This window comes from Salvelinus alpinus, chromosome 5 (assembly GCF_045679555.1).
Source record: "Salvelinus alpinus chromosome 5, SLU_Salpinus.1, whole genome shotgun sequence".
In the NCBI taxonomy this organism is placed as follows: Eukaryota; Metazoa; Chordata; class Actinopteri; order Salmoniformes; family Salmonidae; genus Salvelinus; species Salvelinus alpinus.
Genome location: NC_092090.1, coordinates 5,475,250 through 5,493,453, shown reverse-complemented (window position 1 = coordinate 5,493,453; position 18,204 = coordinate 5,475,250). Strand labels below are relative to the sequence as shown.

General features: G+C 46.6%; 1 protein-coding gene across 5 annotated transcripts in view; it reads right to left on the bottom strand.

Moving 5' to 3' along the window:
- Window positions 1-1,573: 1,573 nt before the first annotated feature.
- Window positions 1,574-18,204, bottom strand: part of fhod1 (formin homology 2 domain containing 1) — a 238,719-nt gene continuing 222,088 nt past the window's right edge. For all 5 annotated transcript variants that reach the window (XM_071400433.1, XM_071400435.1, XM_071400434.1 and 2 more), the window contains 4 exons: window positions 15,295-15,487; window positions 13,434-13,620; window positions 11,544-11,720; window positions 1,574-3,269 (listed from right to left, as the gene is read on the bottom strand). In XM_071400433.1, coding sequence (XP_071256534.1) covers window positions 3,187-3,269; window positions 11,544-11,720; window positions 13,434-13,620; window positions 15,295-15,487 — 640 coding nt within the window. In that variant the 3' untranslated portion in view covers window positions 1,574-3,186. The remainder of the gene's footprint in view (window positions 3,270-11,543; window positions 11,721-13,433; window positions 13,621-15,294; window positions 15,488-18,204) is intronic.

Here is an 18,204-nt window from a genome sequence, read left to right as displayed (position 1 = left end):
CACCTCAATACACACAGGTAGACACACCTAAATACACACAGGTATACACACAGGTATACACACAGGTATACACAGCTCAATACACACAGGTATACACAGGTATACACACAGGTATACACACCTCAATACACACAGGTATACACAGTTCAATACACACAGGTATACACAGCTCAATACACACAGGTATACACAGGTATACACAGCTCAATACACACAGGTATACACAGCTCAATACACACAGGTATACACAGCTCAATACACACAGGTATACACAGCTCAATACACACAGGTATACACAGCTCAATACACACAGGTATACACAGCTCAATACACACAGGTATACACAGGTATACACACAGGTATACACACAGGTATACACACCTCAATACACAGAGGTAGACACACCTGTACTCAATACAACTAACGGTAGTGAACATGTGATCAGAAACAGTGAAGTCATGACAACGGTAGTGAACACGTGATCAGAAATAGTGAAGTCATGACAACGGTAGTGAACACGTGATCAGAAATAGTGAAGTCATGACAACGGTAACCGTGCTATTGTATCATGACACACGTCTTTATTCTGTACATATCAGAGTCACAACTTCCTTCAAAACGCTGCACCTTGAATTACTGCATTTCAAAAAGAGACTCTGTGGAAACTCCCCCCTTGGTACATAACAATAATTTGTTCTTGAACGTGAATACATCTCTCTCTATATACAATACCGTGTTCCTCGGGAAACAGAGGTCACCGCTAGTTCATCGCTACGGTGCACGTTGGAGACCAGAGTAGCGACGTTACGGGGTAGTGGAATTAAACTTTACAATAAGGATAGTGTGGCTTTATGTTGTTCTATGTGACCAGAGGAGCTCAACGCCTTGGGGGGGGGCAGGAACGCCTTGGGGGGGGGGCCTACTGTAGTCAGCAGCAGCATGTCCTTTCTATTTGTTCTGTCTCTTCTTTCTGTCGATCCAGGCCCTTGGTACTGTCTCTTCTTTCTGTCGATCCAGGCCCTTGGTTCTGTCTCTTCTTTCTGTCGATCCAGGCCCTTGGTACTGTCTCTTCTTTCTGTCGATCCAGGCCCTTGGTACTGTCTCTTCTTTCTGTCGATCCAGGCCCTTGGTTCTGTCTCTTCTTTCTGTCGATCCAGGCCCTTGGTACTGTCTCTTCTTTCTGTCGATCCAGGCCCTTGGTACTGTCTCTTCTTTCTGTCGATCCAGGCCCTTGGTACTGTCTCTTCTTTCTGTCGATCCAGGCCCTTGGTTCTGTCTCTTCTTTCTGTCGATCCAGGCCCTTGGTACTGTCTCTTCTTTCTGTCGATCCAGGCCCCTGGTACTGTCTCTTCTTTCTGTCGATCCAGGCCCTTGGTACTGTCTCTTCTTTCTGTCGATCCAGGCCCTTGGTACTGTGTTCATCCTTCCTCTTCATTGGTGTGTCTGGTAGTACTGTGTGTGTGTGTGTGTGTCTGGTAGTACTGTGTGTGTGTGTGTCTGGTAGTACTGTGTGTGTGTGTGTGTGTGTGTGTGTGTGTCTGGTAGTACTGTGTGTGTGTGTGTCTGGTAGTACTGTGTGTGTGTGTGTCTGGTAGTACTGTGTGTGTGTGTGTCTGGTAGTACTGTGTGTGTGTGTGTCTGGTAGTACTGTGTGTGTGTGTGTCTGGTAGTACTGTGTGTGTGTGTGTCTGGTAGTACTGTGTGTGTGTGTGTCTGTGTGTGTGTGTGTCTGGTAGTACTGTTTCTCAGTCTGTGTGTTCAGAGCTTGTCACCAGTCTGTGTAGGTCTCTGTGTGTTCAGAGCTTGTCACCAGTCTGTGTAGGTCCCTGTGTGTTCAGAGCTTGTCACCAGTCTGTGTAGGTCTCTGTGTGTTCAGAGCTTGTCACCAGTCTGTGTAGGTCCCTGTGTGTAGGTCTCTGTGTGTTCAGAGCTTGTCACCAGTCTGTGTAGGTCCCTGTGTGTTCAGAGCTTGTCACCAGTCTGTAGGTCTCTGTGTGTTCAGAGCTTGTCACCAGTCTGTGTAGGTCCCTGTGTGTTCAGAGCTTGTCACCAGTCTGTAGGTCTCTGTGTGTTCAGAGCTTGTCACCAGTCTGTGTAGGTCCCTGTGTGTTCAGAGCTTGTCACCAGTCTGTAGGTCTCTGTGTGTTCAGAGCTTGTCACCAGTCTGTGTAGGTCCCTGTGTGTTCAGAGCTTGTCACCAGTCTGTAGGTCTCTGTGTGTTCAGAGCTTGTCACCAGTCTGTGTAGGTCTCTGTGTGTTCAGAGCTTGTCACCAGTCTGTGTAGGTCTCTGTGTGTTCAGAGCTTGTCACCAGTCTGTGTAGGTCTCTGTGTGTTCAGAGCTTGTCACCAGTCTGTGTAGGTCCCTGTGTGTTCAGAGCTTGTCACCAGTCTGTAGGTCTCTGTGTGTTCAGAGCTTGTCACCAGTCTGTGTAGGTCCCTGTGTGTTCAGAGCTTGTCACCAGTCTGTAGGTCTCTGTGTGTTCAGAGCTTGTCACCAGTCTGTGTAGGTCCCTGTGTGTTCAGAGCTTGTCACCAGTCTGTGTAGGTCTCTGTGTGTTCAGAGCTTGTCACCAGTCTGTAGGTCTCTGTGTGTTCAGAGCTTGTCACCAGTCTGTGTAGGTCTCTGTGTGTTCAGAGCTTGTCACCAGTCTGTAGGTCTCTGTGTGTTCAGAGCTTGTCACCAGTCTGTGTAGGTCTCTGTGTGTTCAGAGCTTGTCACCAGTCTGTAGGTCTCTGTGTGTTCAGAGCTTGTCACCAGTCTGTAGGTCCCTGTGTGTTCAGAGCTTGTCACCAGTCTGTAGGTCTCTGTGTGTTCAGAGCTTGTCACCAGTCTGTAGGTCCCTGTGTGTTCAGAGCTTGTCACCAGTCTGTGTAGGTCCCTGTGTGTTCAGAGCTTGTCACCAGTCTGTAGGTCTCTGTGTGTTCAGAGCTTGTCACCAGTCTGTGTAGGTCTCTGTGTGTTCAGAGCTTGTCACCAGTCTGTAGGTCTCTGTGTGTTCAGAGCTTGTCACCAGTCTGTAGGTCCCTGTGTGTTCAGAGCTTGTCACCAGTCTGTAGGTCTCTAGGTGTGTTCAGAGCTTGTCACCAGTCTGTGTAGGTCCCTGTGTGTTCAGAGCTTGTCACCAGTCTGTGTAGGTCCCTGTGTGTTCAGAGCTTGTCACCAGTCTGTGTAGGTCTCTGTGTGTTCAGAGCTTGTCACCAGTCTTGTTGCTGAGTCCCAGAGCCTGAACCACGTCAACACTCAGTCCGCTCTTCAGAGTCCTCCTCACTGCAACACACAGAAACACCATGTCAAACTAAAACAATGACCAGACAGGGAAACACACGTTACCACGTCAACCGTCTCAGGGATAATTAAAAAAACACATTTCCATTTTACACCCCCCCACTGGTCCAGGAGGTTGTTACACACCCCCCACTGGTCCAGGAGGTTACACCCCCCCCACTGGTCCAGGAGGTTACACCCCCCCCACTGGTCCAGGAGGTTACACCCCCCCCACTGGTCCAGGAGGTTACCCCCCCACCGGTCCAGGAGGTTGTTACCCCCCCCCCCCACCGGTCCAGGAGGTTGTTCCCCCCCCCCCACCGGTCCAGGAGGTTGTTACCCCCCCCACCGGTCCAGGAGGTTGTTACCCCCCCCCCACCACCGGTCCAGGAGGTTGTTACCCCCCCCACCGGTCCAGGAGGTTGTTACCCCCCCCCACCGGTCCAGGAGGTTGTTACCCCCCCCCACCGGTCCAGGAGGTTGTTACCCCCCCCCACCGGTCCAGGAGGTTACCACTATAGACTACTATAGACCAGAGCCCTATTCCCTATATAGTGGTACTACTATAGACCAGAGCCCTATTCCCTATATAGTGGTACTACTATAGACCAGAGCCCTATTCCCTATATAGTGGTACTACTATAGACCAGAGCCCTATTCCCTATATAGTGGTACTACTATAGACCAGAGCCCTATTCCCTATATAGTGGTACTACTATAGACCAGAGCCCTATTCCCTATATAGTGGTACTACTATAGACCAGAGCCCTATTCCCTATATAGTGGTACTACTATAGACCAGGGCCCTATTCCCTATATAGTGGTACTACTATAGACCAGAGCCCTATTCCCTATATAGTGGTACTACTATAGACCAGAGCCCTATTCCCTATATAGTGGTACTACTATAGACCAGAGCCCTATTCCCTATATAGTGGTACTACTATAGACCAGAGCCCTATTCCCTATATAGTGGTACTACTATAGACCAGAGCCCTATTCCCTATATAGTGGTACTACTATAGACCAGAGCCCTATTCCCTATATAGTGGTACTACTATAGACCAGAGCCCTATTCCCTATATAGTGGTACTACTATAGACCAGAGCCCTATTCCCTATATAGTGGTACTACTATAGACCAGAGCCCTATTCCCTATATAGTGGTACTACTATAGACCAGAGCCCTATTCCCTATATAGTGGTACTACTATAGACGAGAGCCCTATTCCCTATATAGTGGTACTACTATAGACCAGAGCCCTATTCCCTATATAGTGGTACTACTATAGACCAGAGCCCTATTCCCTATATAGTGGTACTACTATAGACCAGAGCCCTATTCCCTATATAGTGGTACTACTATAGACCAGAGCCCTATTCCCTATATAGTGGTACTACTATAGACCAGAGCCCTATTCCCTATATAGTGGTACTACTATAGACCAGAGCCCTATTCCCTATATAGTGGTACTACTATAGACCAGAGCCCTATTCCCTATATAGTGGTACTACTATAGACCAGAGCCCTATTCCCTATATAGTGGTACTACTATAGACCAGAGCCCTATTCCCTATATAGTGGTACTACTATAGACCAGAGCCCTATTCCCTATATAGTGGTACTACTATAGACCAGAGCCCTATTCCCTATATAGTGGTACTACTATAGACCAGAGCCCTATTCCCTATATAGTGGTACTACTATAGACCAGAGCCCTATTCCCTATATAGTGGTACTACTATAGACCAGAGCCCTATTCCCTATATAGTGGTACTACTATAGACCAGAGCCCTATTCCCTATATAGTGGTACTACTATAGACCAGAGCCCTATTCCCTATATAGTGGCACTACTATAGACCAGAGCCCTATTCCCTATATAGTGGTACTACTATAGACCAGAGCCCTATTCCCTATATAGTGGTACTACTATAGACCAGAGCCCTATTCCCTATATAGTGGTACTACTATAGACCAGAGCCCTATTCCCTATATAGTGGTACTACTATAGACCAGAGCCCTATTCCCTATATAGTGGTACTACTATAGACCAGAGCCCTATTCCCTATATAGTGGTACTACTATAGACCAGAGCCCTATTCCCTATATAGTGGTACTACTATAGACCAGAGCCCTATTCCCTATATAGTGGTACTACTATAGACCAGAGCCCTATTCCCTATATAGTGGTACTACTATAGACCAGAACCCTATTCCCTATATAGTGGTACTACTATAGACCAGAGCCCTATTCCCTATATAGTGGTACTACTATAGACCAGAGCCCTATTCCCTATATAGTGGTACTACTATAGACCAGAGCCCTATTCCCTATATAGTGGTACTACTATAGACCAGAACCCTATTCCCTATATAGTGGTACTACTATAGACCAGAGCCCTATTCCCTATATAGTGGTACTACTATAGACCAGAGCCCTATTCCCTATATAGTGGTACTACTATAGACCAGAGCCCTATTCCCTATATAGTGGTACTACTATAGACCAGAGCCCTATTCCCTATATAGTGGTACTACTATAGACCAGAGCCCTATTCCCTATATAGTGGTAATACTATAGACCAGAGCCCTATTCCCTATATAGTGTACTACTATAGACCAGAGCCCTATTCCCTATATAGTGGTACTACTATAGACCAGAGCCCTATTCCCTATATAGTGGTACTACTATAGACCAGAGCCCTATTCCCTATATAGTGGTACTACTATAGACCAGAGCCCTATTCCCTATATAGTGGTACTACTATAGACCAGAGCCCTATTCCCTATATAGTGGTACTACTATAGACCAGAGCCCTATTCCCTATATAGTGGTACTACTATAGACCAGAGCCCTATTCCCTATATAGTGGTACTACTATAGACCAGAGCCCTATTCCCTATATAGTGGTACTACTATAGACCAGAGCCCTATTCCCTATATAGTGGTACTACTATAGACCAGAGCCCTATTCCCTATATAGTGGTACTACTATAGACCAGAGCCCTATTCCCTATATAGTGGTACTACTATAGACCAGAGCCCTATTCCCTATATAGTGGTACTACTATAGACCAGAGCCCTATTCCCTATATAGTGGTACTACTATAGACCAGAGCCCTATTCCCTATATAGTGGTACTACTATAGACCAGAGCCCTATTCCCTATATAGTGGTACTACTATAGACCAGAGCCCTATTCCCTATATAGTGGTACTACTATAGACCAGAGCCCTATTCCCTATATAGTGGTACTACTATAGACCAGAGCCCTATTCCCTATATAGTGGTACTACTATAGACCAGAGCCCTATTCCCTATATAGTGCACTACTTTAGACCAGGGCCCGATAGGGTGCCATTTTGGAAGGTTGTGAAGGTTCTTGTACGTTACTGAGATGTCAGGATGTCAGAACAGAACAGATAACAGTTCTTCATTTCTGGGAGGATATAAAGATGGGTATGTAGATATCTTTAGAGAGGAACTAACAACAGAGATATTATGGGCCCCAGGGAGATAACACACTGTTGTCCAGATAAAGTTCTGTTATGGACACACATCATACTGTGGATGGACACACAAGGACATAGAGACACAGACGGAGACAAAAGGGCTTATCCCTCAGTGGCAACACATATCTAGTCCTGACCTTTTTCAGGTACAAGTACAATGAGACCAAGATGGAAGACAGTAGTCACCGAGCCTTGGCAAGTAGGACTACAGAGTGGACGGAAGACAGTAGTCACCGAGCCTTGGCAAGTAGGACTACAGAGTGGACGGAAGACAGCAGTCACCGAGCCTTGGCAAGTAGGACTACAGAGTGGACGGAAGACAGTAGTCACCGAGCCTTGGCAAGTAGGACTACAGAGTGGAAGACAGTAGTCACCGAGCCTTGGCAAGTAGGACTACAGAGTGGACGGAAGACAGTAGTCACCGAGCCTTGTCTAGTAGGACTACAGAGTGGACGGAAGACAGTAGTCACCGAGCCTTGTCTAGTAGGACTACAGAGTGGATGGAAGACAGTAGTCACCGAGCCTTGGCAAGTAGGACTACAGAGTGGAAGACAGTAGTCACCGAGCCTTGTCTAGTAGGACTACAGAGTGGAAGACAGTAGTCACCGAGCCTTGGCAAGTAGGACTACAGAGTGGACGGAAGACAGTAGTCACCGAGCCTTGGCAAGTAGGACTACAGAGTGGAAGACAGTAGTCACCGAGCCTTGGCAAGTAGGACTACAGAGTGGACGGAAGACAGTAGTCACCGAGCCTTGTCTAGTAGGACTACAGAGTGGACGGAAGACAGTAGTCACCGAGCCTTGTCTAGTAGGACTACAGAGTGGACGGAAGACAGTAGTCACCGAGCCTTGGCAAGTAGGACTACAGAGTGGACGGAAGACAGTAGTCACCGAGCCTTGGCAAGTAGGACTACAGAGTGGACGGAAGACAGTAGTCACCGAGCCTTGGCAAGTAGGACTACAGAGTGGATGGAAGACAGTAGTCACCAAGCCTTGTCTAGTAGGACTACAGAGTGGACGGAAGACAGTAGTCACCAAGCCTTGTCTAGTAGGACTACAGAGTGGAAGACAGTAGTCACCGAGCCTTGGCAAGTAGGACTACAGAGTGGACGGAAGACAGTAGTCACCAAGCCTTGTCTAGTAGGACTACAGAGTGGACGGAAGACAGTAGTCACCAAGCCTTGTCTAGTAGGACTACAGAGTGGAAGACAGTAGTCACCAAGCCTTGTCTAGTAGGACTACAGAGTGGATGGAAGACAGTAGTCACCAAGCCTTGTCTAGTAGGACTACAGAGTGGAAGATAGTAGTCACCAAGCCTTGTCTAGTAGGACTACAGAGTGGATGGAAGACAGTAGTCACCAAGCCTTGTCTAGTAGGACTACAGAGTGGAAGATAGTAGTCACCAAGCCTTGTCTAGTAGGACTACAGAGTGGAAGATATTAGTCACCAATCCTTGTCTAGTAGGACTACAGAGTGGAAGACAGTAGTCACCAAGCCTTGTCTAGTAGGACTACAGAGTGGACGGAAGACAGTAGTCACCAAGCCTTGTCTAGAAGGACTACAGAGTGGACAGAAGACAGTAGTCACCAAGCCTTGTCTAGTAGGACTACAGAGTGGACAGAAGACAGCAGTCACCAAGACTTGACTAGTAGGACTACAGAGTGGACGGAAGACAGTAGTCACCAAGCCTTGTCTAGTAGGACTACAGAGTGGACAGAAGACAGTAGTCACCAAGCCTTGTCTAGTAGGACTACAGAGTGGACGGAAGACAGTAGTCACCAAGCCTTGTCTAGTAGGACTACAGAGTGGACGGAAGACAGTAGTCACCAAGCCTAGTCTAGTAGGACTACAGAGTGGAAGACAGTAGTCACCAAGCCTCGTCTAGTAGGACTACAGAGTGGACGGAAGACAGCAGTCACCAAGCCTTGTCTAGTAGGACTACAGAGTGGAAGACAGTAGTCACCAAGCCTTGTCCAGTAGGACTACAGAGTGGAAGACAGTAGTCACCAAGCCTAGTCTAGTAGGACTACAGAGTGGAAGACAGTAGTCACCAAGCCTCGTCTAGTAGGACTACAGAGTGGACGGAAGACAGCAGTCACCAAGCCTTGTCTAGTAGGACTACAGAGTGGAAGACAGTAGTCACCAAGCCTTGTCTAGTAGGACTACAGAGTGGATGGAAGACAGTAGTCACCAAGCCTTGTCTAGTAGGACTACAGAGTGGAAGATAGTAGTCACCAAGCCTTGTCTAGTAGGACTACAGAGTGGATGGAAGACAGTAGTCACCAAGCCTTGTCTAGTAGGACTACAGAGTGGAAGATAGTAGTCACCAAGCCTTGTCTAGTAGGACTACAGAGTGGAAGATATTAGTCACCAATCCTTGTCTAGTAGGACTACAGAGTGGAAGACAGTAGTCACCAAGCCTTGTCTAGTAGGACTACAGAGTGGACGGAAGACAGTAGTCACCAAGCCTTGTCTAGAAGGACTACAGAGTGGACAGAAGACAGTAGTCACCAAGCCTTGTCTAGTAGGACTACAGAGTGGACAGAAGACAGCAGTCACCAAGACTTGACTAGTAGGACTACAGAGTGGACGGAAGACAGTAGTCACCAAGCCTTGTCTAGTAGGACTACAGAGTGGACAGAAGACAGTAGTCACCAAGCCTTGTCTAGTAGGACTACAGAGTGGACGGAAGACAGTAGTCACCAAGCCTTGTCTAGTAGGACTACAGAGTGGACGGAAGACAGTAGTCACCAAGCCTAGTCTAGTAGGACTACAGAGTGGAAGACAGTAGTCACCAAGCCTCGTCTAGTAGGACTACAGAGTGGACGGAAGACAGCAGTCACCAAGCCTTGTCTAGTAGGACTACAGAGTGGAAGACAGTAGTCACCAAGCCTTGTCCAGTAGGACTACAGAGTGGAAGACAGTAGTCACCAAGCCTAGTCTAGTAGGACTACAGAGTGGAAGACAGTAGTCACCAAGCCTCGTCTAGTAGGACTACAGAGTGGACGGAAGACAGCAGTCACCAAGCCTTGTCTAGTAGGACTACAGAGTGGAAGACAGTAGTCACCAAGCCTTGTCCAGTAGGACTACAGAGTGGATGACAGTAGTCACCAAGCCTTGTCTAGTAGGACTACAGAGTGGACGGAAGACAGTAACCAAGCCTCCGCAATTAGGACTACAGAGTGGACGGAAGACAGTAGTCACCAAGCCTTGTCTAGTAGGACTACAGAGTGGACGGAAGACAGTAGTCACCAAGCCTAGTCTAGTAGGACTACAGAGTGGAAGACAGTAGTCACCAAGCCTCGTCTAGTAGGACTACAGAGTGGATGGAAGACAGCAGTCACCAAGCCTTGTCTAGAAGGACTACAGAGTGGACGGAAGACAGTAGTCACCAAGCCTTGTCTAGTAGGACTACAGAGTGGACGGAAGACAGTAGTCACCAAGCCTAGTCTAGTAGGACTACAGAGTGGACGGAAGACAGCAGTCACCAAGCCTTGTCTAGTAGGACTACAGAGTGGACGGAAGACAGTCGTCACCAAGCCTTGTCTAGTAGGACTACAGAGTGGACGGAAGACAGTAGTCACCAAGCCTTGTCTAGTAGGACTACAGAGTGGACGGAAGATAGTAGTCACCAAGCCTAGTCTAGTAGGACTACAGAGTGGAAGACAGTAGTCACCAAGCCTTGTCCAGTAGGACTACAGAGTGGAAGACAGTAGTCACCAAGCCTTGTCTAGTAGGACTACAGAGTGGACGGAAGACAGTAGTCACCAAGCCTTGTCTAGTAGGACTACAGAGTGGACAGAAGACAGTAGTCACCAAGCCTTGTCTAGTAGGACTACAGAGTGGACAGAAGACAGTAGTCACCAAGCCTTGTCTAGTAGGACTACAGAGTGGACGGAAGACAGTAGTCACCAAGCCTTGTCTAGTAGGACTACAGAGTGGAAGACAGTAGTCACCAAGCCTTGTCTAGTAGGACTACAGAGTGGAAGACAGTAGTCACCAAGCCTTGTCTAGTAGGACTACAGAGTGGAAGACAGTAGTCACCAAGCCTTGTCTAGTAGGACTACAGAGTGGAAGACAGTCACCAAGCCTAGTCTAGTAGAACTACAGAGTGGACGGAAGACAGTAGTCACCAAGCCTAGTCTAGTAGGACTACAGAGTGGAAGACAGTAGTCACCAAGCCTTGTCTAGTAGGACTACAGAGTGGAAGACAGTAGTCACCAAGCCTAGTCTAGTAGGACTACAGAGTGGACGGAAGACAGTAGTCACCAAGCCTAGTCTAGTAGGACTACAGAGTGGATGCCTTTTGTTCCCGCCAAACACTACTGTAACGATTGAAGACCTTGATTAGGTGAATTTTTGACATTGTGTTATTGACTGTATGTTTGTTTATCCCATGTGTAACTCTGTGTTGTTGTTTGTGTCGCACTGCTTTGCTTTATCTTGGCCAGGTCGCAGTTGTAAATGAGAACTTGTTCTCAACTAGCCTACCTGGTTAAATAAAGGTCAAATAAAAAATAAATATATATATTTTTAGAAATTAGGTGCTGGGCTTGAACAAAAGGCTGCACACCTACAAGGCTGGTGATCAACGGTGGGAGCTGTATGGAATGGCAGTACACCAGCCTCTCTACATTTAGAGGGGATCTCTTGGGGAAATAACACTCGAAGAAATAGAGAGAGTTTGTTTAGTTGAAGAGATAAATTCAACAGCTGGCTCTGGTCTCCTTAAAGGCCATTCCTCTCCATGTTGTAGTACTCACACGACTTCCTGTTGAGGCGGGAGCGTTTGCGTGTCTTGGGGCTGGACGGCCTCTCTGTGGGGTTCCTGGTAACAGACTTGACTAGCCGATCCATGATCTCATCCGTAGCATCATCCTGGGAGCTGGCACTGTCCTCTTTGGCTACAGACATCTGGGATGGACAAACTGGGCCTAGACCTGGGGGAGAAATCAAATCAAACTTTATTTAAAATGGAGACGAAATCAAATCAAACTTTATTTAAAATGGGGAAGAAATCAAATCAAACTTTATTTAAAAAGGGGACGAAATCAAATCAAACTTTATTTAAAAAGGGGAAGAAATCAAATCAAACTTTATTTAAAAAGGGGAAGACATCAAATCAAACTTTATTTTTTTTAAATGGGGAAGAAATCAAATCAAACTTGATTTAAAAAGGGGAAGAAATCAAATCAAACTTTATTTAAAATGGGGAAGAAATCAAATCAAACTTGATTTAAAAAAAAAGGGGAAGAAATCAAATCAAACTTGATTAAAAAAAAATGGGGAAGAAATCAAATCAAACTTGATTTTTTAAAAATGGGGAAGAAATTTAATCAAACTTGATTTTTTAAAAAAGGGGAAGAAATCAAATCAAACTTGATTTTAAAAAATGGGGAAGAAATCAAATCAAACTTTATTTAAAAAGGGGAAGAAATTAAATCAAACTTTATTTTAAAAAAATGGGGAAGAAATCAAATCAAACTTTATTTAAAAAAAATGGGGAAGAAATCAAATCAAACTTTATTTAAAAAGGGGACGAAATCAAATCAAACTTTATCTAAAAAAAAAGGGGACGAAATCAAATCAAACTTTATTTAAAAAAATGGGGAAGAAATCAAATCAAACTTTATTTAAAAAGGGGAAGAAATCAAATCAAACTTTATTTAAAAAGGGGACGAAATCAAATCAAACTTGATTTAAAAAGGGGAAGAAATCAAATCAAACTTGATTTAAAAAGGGGAAGAAATCAAATCAAACTTGATTTAAAAAGGGGAAGAAATCAAATCAAACTTTATTTAAAAAAAAATGGGGAAGAAATCAAATCAAACTTGATTTAAAAAGGGGAAGAAATCAAATCAAACTTGATTTTTAAAAAATGGGGAAGAAATCAAATCAAACTTGATTTTTAAAAAATGGGGAAGAAATCAAATCAAACTTGATTTAAAAAAAAAGGGGAAGAAATCAAATCAAACTTGATTTAAAAAGGGGAAGAAATCAAATCAAACTTGATTTAAAAAAATGGGGAAGAAATCAAATCAAACTTGATTTAAAAAGGGGAAGAAATCAAATCAAACTTTATTTTAAAAAAATGGAGAAGAAATCAAATCAAACTTTATTTTAAAAAAATGGGGAAGAAATCAAATCAAACTTTATTTAAAAAGGGGACGATTAAATCAAATCAAACTTTATCTAAAAAAAAAGGGGACGAAATCAAATCAAACTTTATTTAAATGGAGAAGAAGCATTAGAAAAGGAGGAATCAAACATCTCATTACATTTTATTGGTTGTATACACATTGCTTGTGTTCCTAGCTCCAACAGTGCAGTAGTATCTAACAATTCACAACAATACACACATCTAAAAGTAAAATAATGGATTTAAGAAATATATAAAATATCAGGATGAGTAATATCAGAGTCGAGTATAAATATGTGTGTGTGTATATATATATAGTTTATATAGTATACCTGTAGAATATTCCCATTCCAGGGTTAGCACCGTGTTAGCAGACAGAGGTCCTGCTGGGTGGGTGTATTGGTACATACCAACCCATTCCAGGGTTAGCACCGTGTTAGCAGACAGAGGTCCTGCTGGGTGGGTGTACTGGTGTGTGTGTATTGGTGTGTGTCTGCATCTCTGTGTGTCTTACTGCGGTAGCCACGGTTGCGGCGCAGGTTCCCCTGGTGGTCGGTACTGCTGGATGTGTTGAGCATATTCTTCATGTTCTCATGCTCCTCCTGGACTGGATCTGGCTCTGGCTCTGGCTCTGCAGGCCTGGAGACAAGGGAGGGGCTGTCCTGGGACTGGGGAGACACCACCCCCGAGAACTTCTCCGTCTGAGAGGGGGGAGGAGAGAGAGAGAGAGAGGGAGAGAAGGGGAGAGAGGGAGGGAGGGAGAGAAGGAGGAGAGAGAGGGAGGAAGGGAGAGAAGGAGGAAGGGAGAAAGTGAGAGGGAGGGAGAGAGAGGGGAAGGGAGAGAGAGGGGAAGGGAGAGAGAGGGGAAGGGAGAAAGAGAGAGGGAGAGAAGGAGGAAGGGAGAAAGTGAGAGGGAGGGAGAGAGGGAAGGAGGAGAGAGAGAGGGAGGGAGGGAGAGAGCGGAAGGGAGGGAGCATGGATTCAGACACTGGTGTAAAAGGTAGAGGGAGAGTAATGACTTCTGAAATCCACTTTGCATATTAAATGAGAAAATGTCAATGTGTGAAGGCAGGTTTAATAAAGCCACAGCGTGGTTTAATAAAGCCAGGTTTAATAAAGCCACAGCGTGGTTTAATAAAGCCAGGTTTAATAAAGCCACAGTGTGGTTTAATAAAGCCACAGTGTGGTTTAATAAAGCCAGGTTTAATAAAGCCACAGTGTGGTTTAATAAAGCCACAGTGGGGTTTAATAAAGCCACAGTGTGGTTTAATAAAGCCACAGTGTGGTTTAATAAAGCCACAGTGTGGTTTAATAAAGCCAGGTTTAATAAAGCCACAGTGTGGTTTAATAAAGCCACAGTGGGGTTTAATAAAGCCACAGTGTGGTTTAATAAAGCCACAGTGGGGTTTAATAAAGCCACAGTGGGGTTTAATAAAGCCACAGTGGGGTTTAATAAAGCCAGGTTTAATAAATCCAGGTTTAATAAAGCCAGGTTTAATAAAGCCATAGTGTGGTTTAATAAAGCCATAGTGGGGTTTAATAAAGCCAGGTTTAATAAATCCAGGTTTAATAAATCCAGGTTTAATAAAGCCATAGTGTGGTTTAATAAAGCCAGGTTTAATAAAGCCAGGTTTAATAAAGCCATAGTGTCGTTTAATAAAGCCAGGTTTAATAAAGCCATAGTGTGGTTTAATAAAGCCATAGTGTGGGGTGTATATTTGAGTCAACAATGGAGACAATCTAAAGACAATATAGCTCTACCCCTAGCCCCAGACCTACCCCCTACCCTCTACCCCTACCCCCTACCCTCTACCCCTACCCCCTACCCCCTAGCCCCAGACCTACCCCCTAGCCCCAGACCTACCCCTAGCCCCAGACCTACCCCCTACCCTCTACCCCTACCCCCTACCCCCTACCCTCTACCCCTACCCCTACCCTCTACCCCTACCCCCTAGCCCCAGACCTACCCTCTACCCCTACCCCCTACCCCCTACCCTCTACCCCTACCCCCTACCCTCTATTCCTACCCCCTAGCCCCAGACCTACCCCCTACCCTCTAACCCTACCCTCTACCCCTACCCCCTACCCTCTACCCCTACCCCCTAGCCCCAGACCTACCCCCTAGCCCCAGACCTACCCCCTAGCCCCTAGCCCCAGACCTACCCCCTAGCCCCAAACCTACCCCCTACCCTCTACCCCTAGCCCCAGACCTACCCCCTACCCCCTAGCCCCAGACCTACCCCCTAGCCCCAAACCTACCCCCTACCCTCTACCCCTACCCCCTAGCCCCAGACCTACCCCCTAGCCCCAAACCTACCCCCTACCCTCTACCCCTACCCCCTAGCCCCAGACCTACCCCCTAGCCCCAGACCTACCTCAGTGATCATCTTTCCCCTGGTCTTGGTGCGTTCCCTGTGGGTAGCCCGCTTGTGTTTCTGGGCCAGGACCCTCTCTCTGGTGGTCCGGTACTCCAGAGAAAACTCACTGATAATCTTGCAGAAGTGGGTCACTTTAGTGTCCCGTACAGAGTAGGATGGCTGACCTAGGTACAGCAGGAAGGAATGGAACCTGAGAGAGAAGGGAGGGGGGGGGGGATAAGGGGAGAGGGGTAGGGAGAGAGAGAGAGAGAGTTTAGTGTCCCGAACAGAGTAGGATGGCTGACCTAGGTACAGCAGGAAGGAATGGAACCTGAGAGAGAAGGGAGGGAGGGAGAGGGGGAGGGAGAGAGAGAGAGAGGGGTAGGGAGAGAGAAAGAGAGAGAGAGGGGTAGGGAGAGAGAGAGGGGGGGGTAGGGAGAGAGAGGGATAGGGAGAGGGATAGGGAGAGAGGGGGAGGGGGAGGGAGGGGGGGGAGAGAGAGGGGGAGGGAGAGAGAGAGAAAGAGAGAGGGGGGGTAGGGAGAGAGAAAGAGAGAGGGGGGTAGGGAGAGAGAGAGAGAGAGGGGTAGGGAGAGAGAAAGAGAGAGGGGTAGGGAGAGAGAAAGAGAAAGAGAGAGGGGTAGGGAGAGAGAAAGAGAGAGAGAGAGGGGTAGGGAGAGAAAGAGAGGGGTAGGGAGAGAGATAGGGTTTACAGGGTAAGGGGATATGTGTATGGTTGTAAGTATGGAGGGGTAGGGAGAGAGAGGGTTTACAGGGTAAGGGGATATGTGTATGGTTGTAAGTATGGAGGGGTAGGGAGAGAGAGAGGGTTTACAGGGTAAGGGGATATGTGTATGGTTGTAGTTATGAGTATGGAGGGGTAGGGAGAGAGAGAGGGTTTACAGGGTAAGGGGATATGTGTATGGTTGTAAGTATGGAGGGGTAGGGAGAGAGAGAGGGTTTACAGGGTAAGGGGATATGTGTATGGTTGTAAGTATGGAGGGGTAGGGAGAGAGAGAGGGTTTACAGGGTAAGGGGATATGTGTATGGTTGTAGTTATGAGTATGGAGGGGTAGGGAGAGAGAGGGTTTACAGGGTAAGGGGATATGTGTATGGTTGTAAGTATGGAGGGGTAGGGAGAGAGAGGGTTTACAGGGTAAGGGGATATGTGTATGGTTGTAGTTATGAGTATGGAGGGGTAGGGAGAGAGAGAGGGTTTACAGGGTAAGGGGATATGTGTATGGTTGTAAGTATGGAGGGGTAGGGAGAGAGAGAGGGTTTACAGGGTAAAGAGATATGTGTATGGTTGTAAGTATGGAGGGGTAGGGAGAGAGAGAGGGTTTACAGGGTAAAGAGATATGTGTATGGTTGTAAGTATGGAGGGGTAGGGAGAGAGAGAGGGTTTACAGGGTAAGGGGATATGTGTATGGTTGTAGTTATGAGTATGGAGGGGTAGGGAGAGAGAGAGGGTTTACAGAGTAAGGGGATATGTGTATGGTTGTAAGTATGGAGGGGTAGGGAGAGAGAGAGGGTTTACAGGGTAAGGGGATATGTGTATGGTTGTAGTTATGAGTATGGAGGGGTAGGGAGAGAGAGAGGGTTTACAGGGTAAGGGGATATGTGTATGGTTGTAGTTATGAGTATGGAGGGGTAGGGAGAGAGAGGGTTTACAGAGTAAGGGGATATGTGTATGGTTGTAAGTATGGAGGGGTAGGGAGAGAGAGGGTTTACAGGGTAAGGGGATATGTGTATGGTTGTAGTTATAAGTATGGAGGGGTAGGGAGAGAGAGAGGGTTTACAGGGTAAGGGGATATGTGTATGGTTGTAAGTATGGAGGGGTAGGGAGAGAGAGAGGGTTTACAGGGTAAGGGGATATGTGTATGGGTGTAGTTATAAGTATGGAGGGGTAGGGAGAGAGAGAGGGTTTACAGGGTAAGGGGATATGTGTATGGTTGTAGTTATAAGTATGGAGGGGTAGGGAGAGAGAGGGTTTACAGGGTAAGGGGATATGTGTATGGTTGTAAGTATGGAGGGGTAGGGAGAGAGAGAGGGTTTACAGGGTAAGGGGATATGTGTATGGTTGTAAGTATGGAGGGGTAGGGAGAGAGAGAGGGTTTACAGGGTAAGGGGATATGTGTATGGTTGTAAGTATGGAGGGGTAGGGAGAGAGAGAGGGTTTACAGGGTAAGGGGATATGTGTATGGTTGTAGTTATAAGTATGGAGGGGTAGGGAGAGAGAGGGTTTACAGGGTAAGGGGATATGTGTATGGTTGTAAGTATGGAGGGGTAGGGAGAGAGAGAGGGTTTACAGGGTAAGGGGATATGTGTATGGTTGTAAGTATGGAGGGGTAGGGAGAGAGAGGGTTTACAGGGTAAGGGGATATGTGTATGGTTGTAGTTATAAGTATGGAGGGGTAGGGAGAGAGAGGGTTTACAGGGTAAGGGGATATGTGTATGGTTGTAAGTATGGAGGGGTAGGGAGAGAGAGAGGGTTTACAGGGTAAGGGGATATGTGTATGGTTGTAGTTATGAGTATGGAGGGGTAGGGAGAGAGAGAGGGTTTACAGGGTAAGGGGATATGTGTATGGTTGTAAGTATGGAGGGGTAGGGAGAGAGAGAGGGTTTACAGGGTAAGGGGATATGTGTATGGTTGTAAGTATGGAAGGGTAGGGAGAGAGAGAGGGTTTACAGGGTAAGGGGATATGTGTATGGTTGTAGTTATGAGTATGGAGGGGTAGGGAGAGAGAGAGGGTTTACAGGGTAAGGGGATATGTGTATGGTTGTAAGTATGGAGGGGTAGGGAGAGAGAGGGTTTACAGGGTAAGGGGATATGTGTATGGTTGTAGTTATGAGTATGGAGGGGTAGGGAGAGAGAGGGTTTACAGGGTAAGGGGATATGTGTATGGTTGTAAGTATGGAGGGGTAGGGA